At 46.1% G+C, this 10,873-nt stretch overlaps 1 protein-coding gene across 1 annotated transcript; it reads left to right on the forward strand.

Moving 5' to 3' along the window:
- Positions 1-714: 714 nt before the first annotated feature.
- LOC147619955 (uncharacterized) lies at positions 715-10,615 on the forward strand. Its single transcript, XM_086772579.1, has 9 exons — positions 715-1,327; positions 1,427-1,526; positions 1,614-1,784; positions 2,289-2,522; positions 2,622-3,424; positions 3,863-3,931; positions 4,073-4,194; positions 5,277-5,446; positions 10,381-10,615. Exons 1-9 carry the CDS (start codon positions 715-717, stop codon positions 10,613-10,615), a joined length of 2,517 nt encoding a protein of 838 aa, XP_086628705.1.
- Positions 10,616-10,873: the final 258 nt, after the last annotated feature.

Here is a 10,873-nt window from a genome sequence, read left to right on the forward strand (position 1 = left end):
GTCAAGGCATGGAGGGTGGGCAAAGACACCACCAAGGAACGCGCACTCATCCCCAAGTTTGCGGGGTTGGAGGCGAGGCAAGCATTCCTTACCAAAAGGCGGGCAAGAAAAGGAGAAAAGACTTACCTCGAAGACGATCTCACACTAGCACAGGTGGCACACAAGAGGGAATGCATGCCACACATCTTGGATGCACGGAAGGCAGGGAAATGGGCAGTGTACAGAGATGGGAGGGTGATCATCACCGAGCGACGTGCCCAATGACGGTGCGAGACCTATGAGACCAAGCTAGAGATTGTGGTTTGGAACTGCAATGGTGGCTTGAGGACAGATGCAGGTCTGTTCGAGGAGACATTTAGAGGGAGAGACTTGGTCTTATACACAGAGACTCATTAGTGCCAGTGTTAAAAATAATGTCCTGACATTATTATGGGCAGTGGCCAATGTATTAGGACCGGCCGGGCACTTTTTACTCACTTTAAGTGAGGTTTTTTCCCCGCGCCCAATAAGGCGCCCAACTTACCGTTATGTGAAACGGGCACCAGTTAGGGTTATTATATGCCCTAAGTTTTGTAACAATCTTATCTTCATAATTTGAGCTCCATCGTTTTGCTCCAGGCCTCCACACGTTTTTCTTCTGTTTCTTCGCGTGCTCCACACCGTCTCTCACTCACAATTGGTATCAGAGCTGGTTGTTGAGCTGAGGCAAGGCCTATGCATGTGGCCCCAGCTACCCCTCCACAACATGGCAGGCAGCAGGTTGTACTACCAGCTCCTCAGGCACCTACACAGGAACAAACTAGGTGGGATTCCAGGGATGCTCAGGCACTCTCTTCGATTGCACTTTCAGTTAAGAGATCCATTATTCCGCATATCCGTTCATGCAGGACATCTCAGGCTGCATGGGATACTTTGGAGCACATGTATCAGGCTCGCAATGAGGCTAGAGTTGCCTTTTTGAAGCGGGAACTATCACACTTGTGCATGGATGAGGGTGATTCTATGCAGGATCATCTTACGAAGATTCAGGATTTGAGAGAACAGCTCTTGAATATTGATGAAATCATTTCTGATGCTGAGATGGTCACCACTACACTTAACTCTTTACCGAGCTCTTATTTGGGTTTTCATACATCTCTTCACTTGTCCATGAGGGGTAATCCTGTCCCTCTATCCTTTCAGGAATTGGTTGGACTTTTGTTGCAGGAAGAGCAGACTCGGAAAAATGTCATGCAAAGGGGTGGTGAGCAAGCATTCTTTGCCAAGAACAAGGGCAAAGGAAAATCTGGTGCATATAAGCCTAAGTCAGAATCAGGACAGCCATCTAGTAAAGAGAAGGATGATGCACAGAAACCTAAAAAGAAGGGTAAGTGCCATTACTGCAAGAAGCCAGGTCACTATATTCATGAATGTTATAAGAGGATAGCCAAGGAAAAGAAGAAAGAGTCTGGTAATTCAGTTGAAGACTCTTCAGATGTGGATAACAAGAAAGATGATGCCACAGCCAACCTTGTGGAAGAGGATTGGTGCTTCTTTACTTGCAGCTATGATCCCTCAAATGAGTTTCATTCACTCAGTGTGAGTGAAAGTGGTGATGTATGGTTCTTTGACAGTGGTGCCTCAAGGCACGTCACGTCCAGAAAGGATTTGTTTGGCAAGATGGTACGTTCTTCTTGTGGCAGAAAGGTTACGTGTGCAAATAATGCTTCTTATCCAGTTCAGGGCACAGGGGATGTTATGCTTACAGCCATTAATGGCTCAGAGTTTCTCCTTCAGGATGTATTGTATGTGCCTGGGATAAAGAAGAATCTTCTCTCAGTGTCTTCTTTTGCAAAGAGAGGGCTGGTTGTTTCCTTTGAGGATACTAAATGTATGGTCCGTGACAAGGAAAGTGACTTTGCTTTGGTTGCTACAGGGACCTTATGTCGCGGTTTGTACCGTCTTGATCCTTATGAGAGGCACAGTGCATGTGTTGTTTCTACCTCTACATCTGCTATGCAGGATGCAGAGTTGTGGCATGCCAGGTTTGGGCATGTAAATTATGGCAGTCTCATGGCACTTCAGAAGCTGAAAATGGTAGATGCCCTACCTAATTTAGAGACTCCTCCCAGACATGTGTGTGAGGGATGTATTTTGGGAAAGATGCATCGTCAGGCTTTCAAAAAGGATGGAGTTGTTAGAGCTGTCCGCAAATTGCAGCTCATTCACAGTGATGTATGTGGTCCAATGAGGACACAATCCTTGGGAGGTCATTGGTATTTTGTTACTTTTATTGATGACTTTTCCAGATATGCCTGGGTGTATGCTTTGAAGAACAAATCTGATGTCTTTATGCATTTCCGACATTATGTCAACATGGTTGAAAATGCAACAGGACAAAAAGTGCAGACTCTCAGAACTGACAGAGGGGGGGAATACTTATCTAAAGTATTTGATGCTTTTTGTTTAGAGAAGGGCATAGTACACCAGTGTACTACACCATATACACCTCAGCAGAATGGTGTGGCCGAACGAAAGAATAGGTCGCTCATGGAGATGGCCAGGTGTATGCTGAAAGCAAAGGGATTGCCATATAAGTTTTGGGTGGAAGCTCTTATGTGTGCCACTCATGTGTTGAACAGGTGCCCTACAAAGGCACTCAGATCTGTTACACCCTATGAAGCTTGGTTTGATCGGAAACCTAGTGTTGATTATTTTCGTGTGTTTGGTTGCTTGGCTTATGCACATGTACCACAGGAGCTTCGTGGGAAGCTTGATGATAAAGCCATAAAGTGCATATTTGTTGGCTACAGCAGTCAAAGTAAAGGGTACGGTCTCTATAATCCTGTCACACGGAGGATTTTTGTGAGCAGAGATGTTGTTTTTGCAGAGAATTCAGCACAACCCATTGCTGAATTTGAATTTCAGCAACCTCAGGAGTCTTTTGATGTATTTGAAGGGTTGTTACCCATTGGCATGGGAACCACAGCTGATATACCGGCTGAATTTCAGAATTTGCAGCCACCACCTCGTGTGTTTGATGCTTTAAATCAGCCCCAGGCTGAGCCTGACATACAGCAAGCAGAAGAGGATATTGTTGTACAAGAGAGGACAGCTTTGCAAGAAGCTAGAACCATTCCTCGTTGGGCTATACAGACTCTTCAAGAGAGTAGACTTGCTGCTCCATTACCAGGTAGGACACGTAGGAGTACACGTGAGGCTGAAAGCTCTCACTTTTCAGAGTCAGCTTGGGTGAGTTCTCTTATGGATGAAGAGGAACCTGAGAGTTTTGAAGATGCAAGTGAAAATCAGCATTGGATGCAGGCCATGCAAGCTGAATTGGATTCTATTGATAAGAATCATACACAGGATTTGGTGGATTTGCCTCCTGGCAAGAAGGCAATTGGTACAAAGTGGGTTTATAAGGTTAAACGCAAACCAGATGGTACCATTGACAGGTACAAAGCAAGGCTGGTTGCTAAGGGCTATGCTCAGAAAAAGGGCATAGATTATGAAGAAACTTTTGCCCCCACCTCTCGGATGACCACCATCCGTGTTGTTGTTGCTATGGCTGCACATTATGGCTGGTTTGTACATCAGTTGGACATAAAAACAGCCTTTTTGAATGGTGATCTTGAGGAAGAGGTTTATGTGATACAACCTCTTGGTTTTGCTATGTCTGGTCAAGAGCACAAGGTGTGCAAGTTGAGGAAAGCTTTGTATGGCTTAAAACAAGCACCGCATGCCTGGTATGCAAAGATTGATGCATTTTTGACTAGCCAGGGGTTCACCAACAGTCCAACTGAAAGCACCCTCTACATCAAGAGAGATGGGGGGGATATTTTGATAATCATTCTTTATGTAGATGATATGTTGCTCACAGGTACTGATGCGGATAAAATTTCAGATTTTAAGTCCGAACTCAGATCTGCATTTGAGATGTCAGATATGGGTATGTTGCACTATTACTTGGGCATACAGTTCATACAAAGTGAGAAGGGTATCTTTATGTTACAGTCGAAGTATGTACAGAGACTGTTGGAAAGATTCAAATTTCAAGATTGTAAGCCTATTTCCACTCCTATGGAACCAGGGCTGAAACTTACAGTACATGATGGCAGTGAATCTTTTGATGCTATTCTCTATTGTCAGGCTGTTGGGTGCCTGATTTACTTGTGCAACACCAGACCGGATATTCAGTATGCAGTATCCCAGGTGAGCAGATATATGCACAGCCCACGGATGCTTCATTGGCAAGCTGTAAAGCGTGTGTTTCGTTACTTGCAAGGCACCAAGTCTTATGGCTTGATGTTTCCCAGGGGGGGTGACTTGCATTTACATGCATACAGTGATTCAGATTGGGCTGGTGACTTCGACACAAGGCAGTCTACCAGTGGTAATTGTTTCTTTTTGGGACACTCATGCATTTCATGGTTGAGCAAGAAACAATCTACAGTAGCTACCTCGTCTTGTGAGGCTGAGTACAGGGTAGCTTTCACAACGACAGTGGAATGTGTTTGGCTACGCAGACTCTTGGCAGATCTTCATCCTTTATTGGAGGAGCCTACTCCGATTCTCACTGACAGTCAGAGTGCTATTGCAGTAGCACGGAATCCTGTGTTTCATGCACGAACGAAACACATAGAGATACATTATCATTATGTCAGAGAGAGACTTCATGCAGGGGAGATCAGCATGATCTATTGTCCAACACATGACAATGTCGCAGACATTTTCACCAAAGCTTTACCTCGAGAAAAGTTTGAAGCTTTCCGCAAAGCTTTAGGCTTACTTCCTTTTGGTGATTGACATCATGCCTTGTACCCACATTGGCACTGCAGGGGGGTGTTAGAAATAATGTCCTGACATTATTATGGGCAGTGGCCAATGTATTAGGACCGGCCGGGCACTTTTTACTCACTTTAAGTGAGGTTTTTTCCCCGCGCCCAATAAGGCGCCCAACTTACCGTTATGTGAAACGGGCACCAGTTAGGGTTATTAGGGCGTCGGCTTCCAAAGGTGAGAGGATACAGGTGGGAGTCTGTTCACCGCCCACACCCACGCACAGTAGGGGGTACCCGGGGGTCGGGAGGGGTGGCTTTATTATGCAGGGAGGAGCTTCAACATGTGATACAGGTGGTCGGACGGGATGAGGCCGCACGGTTTTGTGGGTGAGGATCCAAACAGAAAGGGCCCGAGACATCTACCTTGCAGTGTGTTACTTTGCACCCTCCAATTCTAAATATGCCACCCATGGAGAGTCCCCGTACCTGTCCCTTTATGGTGACATTATGAAGTTTTCTAGTCTAGGGGACATCCTCCTGACTGGAGACCTAAATGCCCGCACCGCAGGTGCAGAGGTACCCTTCTTTGAGACAGATGATCCCATGTACCAGGAGATTGACACGATGGGTACAGATTTGGAGCGGACATCACAAGATACAGTAGCTTGCACAGACTATGGAGAGTATCTCTTAGCCCTCAGCGGGGCTCATAGGCTAGCCATTTATAATGGCTTGGCTAGATGGCCAGATCCAACCTCTTCACCTCCTACCCCTTCGGACATGGAGCTAGTACAGTGGACTACCTATTGGGATCCCTCTCTTTGATCCGACTCATTTTGGAGTTTACCATCTCTCCTCGCCCCATCGGCGTTGCAGCCGACCATGCATACCTGGCCTTCTCACTCACATGCCGATACACCATGCAACCACCTGCTTTGCCCCATCACCGTCCGAGATACCACTTCACCAAAGAGACCTCTTCCATATATTCTGATCACATCTACCGCATCCTCTTTGACCTCGACCCCCACATCCCACTTGATGAGCTTACTACACCTCTCAGCCACCCTCCATACGTCTGTTTTGCAGGCTTGCAGCCGCCTTCCCACACTCCAGAGCCACCCCTACATCGCCAGGAGGGACTGTCCCACAGAATAGTTGGTACGACGAGGAATGTCATGATACCCGAGCCCGTCTACATCGGGAGATGGCACTAGGATCCACCACTCACCAGCAAGCGCGAGTGATCTTTCGACCTCTCACACGGAGAAAGAAGAGAGCCTACCTAGCAAGGCTTGAGCAGGAGCTATACCAAGCTATTTCTTGGAAGGGACTATAAGGAGGCCTGGAGGATCTTCCAGGATCATCGCCTTCCAACTCCGATTACTTTACCCAGCACCTGGCACACCTGGCACACCTCTCTCTACCATGTCCCTGAGCAGCCACCTCTCCCCCATCCACCCGAACCTCGTCCCCCACACTCTTCCTTCTTTCACCTCAGCATGGTGAGAGATGCTATTGACAGGATGTAGACTGGGAGAGCACAGGATCATGATGGACTCCTCACCGAGCATTTCTCCCATGCTAGACACGCTAGCCCCTTTTACTGGTTAACATGTTTAACAGGGTTTTATGTGAAGGCTTCTCCGTCAGCTGGTCATTGAATACTATTGTACCTATCTTGAAAGCAGGTGACCCCATGGACCCCAACAAACTACCATGATTGATCACACCTTGGCCAAGAGTTATGGTTTGATTTTGGAGCATGAGCTTAGTAGATGGTTCGAGGAGCAGAGACTCAGAGCACCGGGGCAGGCAAGCTTGAGGAGAGGGCACTCCACACTAGATCATATCTTTACACTACGGGGGATCATTGAGGAGGGGAGAGCTCATGGGCAATGGATATACTGCTGCTTTGTGGATTTCTGCAAAGCTTTTGACACTGTCCCACGGGCCAGACTGATCAAGAGACTGCAGGATATGGGAGTGCCAGCAGAGATGCTGTGGGGGATCATTACACTCTATGAGTCAGTCACAGGCAGAGTACGGGCTCCAGGAGGTGACTCACAGATCATACACAGCACTATTGGAGTGAAGCAGGGCTGCCCCTTGTCTCCTACTCTATTTGGTCTATACATTGGCGAGATCTCGGATTACATAGACAGACAGGGAGGACCAGGAGCACATTTGGCAGGAGTCTTGATACCGATCCTCTTGTATGCAGATGATATTGTTCTTATTTCTGATTCACCAGAGGGGCTGCAGAGGCCTTTGGATGCATTACGGGCCTTTTGCGAGGACCGGGACCTTATTGTGAACCTTGGAAAGACCAAGGTCATGATCTTTAACACCTCCTTAGAGTGGATAACTAGATCTGCAGTACAGTTTACATACAGTGGAGAGCCTGTGGAGTATGTTACCTCATATGTATACCCTGGGATCACTTTTGCTAGACCTCAGTTCTCAATGCGGAAGGCGGCCGACGCTAGATTGACGAGGGGATATGCAGCCCTTGGCTTGCTAGAGAGGCAATGCTCACAGATACAGTTTCAAGAGCCGAGGATGAAGCTTTGGCTATTTGATACTCTAGTTATACCTGCACTACTGTTTGGTGCCCCCATCTGGGGTCCTAGCTTATACCACAGGAGGAGACAGAGGAGAGAGCTGGCCGAGACAGATAGAGGAGGTATATGATGGGTGGAAGCCGATGGAGAGGCCCCTAGTGGTGATGATCTCACGCATGATTAGGAGTAAACCATCAGTGCCACATGAGATTGTGCGGGTAGAGATGGGTGTTGCACCGATAGTCACAGAGGCTCTATTCCAGACAGTGACATACTGGCATAGGCTATGGGAGCTTCCACTTGATAGATACCCCCGGCTAGCCCTGGAGTCTTGAGACAGTTGACACTTGATGGAGATACAGAGTGCTGGTATGCACAGGTAGGCACTTGGTTTTGCATGCACAGTATGCAGATGGCGACACTCCCCCCCTTCCCGTATAGCATAGAGGCCCCGTCATTTGCTCTCAGCTGCACAGAGCGGAACAGGGTTATCAAGAAGGACATTGTCAGACTGGATACTCAGAGGACATGGAGTTCACCTAGTCATCGACTAGGGACAAAGATGGCCTTCTACAAAGATCACCTCCTATGCTTGGCAGAGGATGGGTTCATCATCCGTCCACGCTACATGGACATACACCTATCCTATGGGGTGAGATGTGCGATCGGCCAGATCCGCACCTCGCCCCACCAGCTGAGAGTGGAGACTGCTAGATATGGGCCTAGGGCGGCCGATATCCACAATTAAACTTCAAATATTACATGTACATTTTAATTCTAACAAAATATGGCCACTCTTACCATATTGTGCATAATGCGATTTGACATCCACCCTGTATCATTGAATTATGAAAGTTTACCATCGCCTCTTTAAATGTATCGGCATTATCACAATTGAATGTCATGTTTTATAAAAGTGTGCATAGACGTATCATATACCACCTCTTGAAAAAAATATTAAAGAGTGGCGATGGCTTGTCGCCATCTTCTCTTCTCATGTCTGGAGGACACGATATGCCAGCTCTGTCACATAGAGCCCGAGACAGAGGATCATTACATATGCCGATGCCCCGTGTACTATGAGATTCGGGGGAGGTTCCACTGCCTCTTCCGAGCTGGGTTCGAACCACTTTCCAAGATCATGGACTTCCTGGATCAGAGATGCTTGGTGGGGGGAGATGTGCGATTGGCCAGATCCGCACCTCGCCCCACTAGCTGAGAGTGGAGACTGCTAGATATGGGCCTAGGGCGGCTGCACCGGAGGGCACGATATGCTAGCTCTGTCACACAGAGCCCGAGACAGAGGATCATTACATATGCCGATGCCCCGTGTACTATGAGATTCGGGGGAGGTTCCACTGCCTCTCCCGAGCTGGGTTCGGACCACTTTCCAAGATCATGGACTTCCCGGATCAGAGATGCTTGGCACCCGGATCAGAGATGCTTGGGAATTTTTCTTCTAGAGCTCCGTAGACACAAGGAGTCCTTAGTGAGATCCAGATTAGCTGTACTTGCTCAAGGATCAGCACAGAGAGCTCTCACTGACTTCTTCCATACGAGCATTCCGAGGGCTGATCCACCCATCATACCCAGACCACAGGCTATTGTAAGAGCTCGGCCGAGAGGTGTGACACTCGACAGAGCCATTGAGTTATGCAGAGCTCGACGCCCCAGACCCCATGGCCCTCGCCCACGGCCACGCCACCACAAGAAGATCCAGGCCATCATCTCCCATCTCGCAAGACCTTCTCGCGCTAGCTTAGTTTTACCACCTTGAGCACCATGTCACAGCGGCCCATGAGGGATGTATTAGGGTGATATGAGAGCTCTCTGCTCATATACCTAGATAAGATTTTAAAGTTCTAGATTTTTGTTATCTTTCTTTATTACTATTTTGTACCCAGGATTATGTACCTCATGGATATGATGTAACCTTTTGCTCTCATAGGTCATTTTGGCCTTTTGAAGACGTTAATACAACTTTCTTTCTCTCTCTCTCTCTCTCTCTCTCTCTCTCTCTCCCCCCCCCCCCCCCCCCCCCCTACTGATGTATATTTTTGGAGTATTTTATTTCATACAAGTTCCAGGGGCATTTGTGCGAGGTTTTCCATGAACAAACTATATGAAAACAATGTTACCAAATAGGAATGTTGGTGTAGATTATCGGAGAGGAGATTCCATCAAAGAAGACTGGTCACACGCAATTCCTCACCTTCTTGTGGATGAGAGAAAGCACATCACTAGTTTTTTGGGACCACCTGTGTCCCATGCGCTGTAATACTAGAGCTTGGCTCTTCTCTCCACACGTTGACAAGAAAGCTGGTTCTCCGAAGAGTTGGCACCGGAGATCACTTCCGGTCACGAGTTAATGCATAGAGCATGCATACTCTATGCTGTACATAGAGCCTTGTGGCTCTATGTATGCATGCATAGAGCTCATGCATAAAGATTTACGCATAGGCACTTATTAAAATTGGGCCAATCTGTTTTATGAAGTCATCAAACCTTACAATAAAATAAGACACAAGTTTCCTTGGGAAGAAAAAAAGACACGAGTTTAGACAAATACTTACCACAAAGAGGTATGGGATAAGCTTGAGAATGTTTGGAAACAAGATAAATAACTCTAAGGTGTGAAGTAGAAGTACACACTGTGCAAGGGCATCTCAGCACATTAGGATCACTTCTGTAATAATTCATAGCATTAAATCAAACAATTTAAGCTCAAATTTAAGTTTAAACAAGGGTCCCAGGCAACTAAAGGGCTTTCACATCAACTTTTCTTTATGAAAATATAGGAATGTACATCAAATTTTGAAAAATGTCACTTGAACCTTAGCTCCATAAAACAAAGTTAAAAGCATTCTTTATTTCGTGAACTTAGAATATTTTTCAAATAACTCGTAAAATGATTTACATTGTTCAATCAGTTGATTAAAGAATCATATTATTGCAATTTGACTTGCTAAATTAGATCTTCCAATCCTATTTCTTTGGTAGAAAACCACTTCTTTGTGGTGCTTTTTTTATAAATTTTATATTGTATGGTAAAGATTAAACAATAAAGACAATCACATTTACAAATTTGATGAGCATGATCAAAAGGCAGTTCTCTTCTCTAGTTTGAAAGAGATAGATAGGTTCAAGAAAGTGTTGTCTACACTCCGAGTGTCTTGTGAGCTGGCATATGACAACATGTTGGCAATTCTCATTGATGAGGAAGACAAACGGCTTCACAACTGCAATGCCGCTAGTCTTGACTTGGAGAAAAGTTTATTTACCAAATAGAAGGACAAAAACAAAGGGAGAACTTTCAAATGTACCTTTTGCAAAAAGTTGGGTCATACTAAGGATAGGTGCTTCAAGAGTTTGGCTAAAGAGTCAGAAAAGAACCATGCCAACCTTGTTGTTGCAGAAGAAGAAGATGAAGATTTTGAAGATGCTTGAGAGAAGCGAGAAGCCTCTACTGAAAAGCTCTCACTGCTACATTTCGATCTTTCTCTTTCTCAGATAGATATCGATTGGGTTTTTTGAAACCTCTTCATG

The sequence above is a fragment of the Cibotium barometz genome, chromosome 32, assembly GCF_041138505.1.
Source record: "Cibotium barometz isolate CiBa-2024 chromosome 32, ASM4113850v1, whole genome shotgun sequence".
Taxonomy (NCBI): Eukaryota; Viridiplantae; Streptophyta; class Polypodiopsida; order Cyatheales; family Cibotiaceae; genus Cibotium; species Cibotium barometz.

What these genes read in the sequence shown, in the direction of transcription:
- LOC147619955 (XM_086772579.1), top strand. Translation starts at nt 715, where the DNA reads ATGCATGTGGCCCCAGCTACCCCTCCACAACATGGCAGGCAGCAGGTT. An exon ending in GTGGCCGAACGAAAGAATAG is followed by an intron (nt 2,523 to 2,621) that starts GTCGCTCATGGA and finishes TGTGTTGAACAG; the next exon opens with GTGCCCTACAAAGGCACTCA. An exon ending in ATTTGAGATGTCAGATATGG is followed by an intron (nt 3,932 to 4,072) that starts GTATGTTGCACT and finishes CTATGGAACCAG; the next exon opens with GGCTGAAACTTACAGTACAT.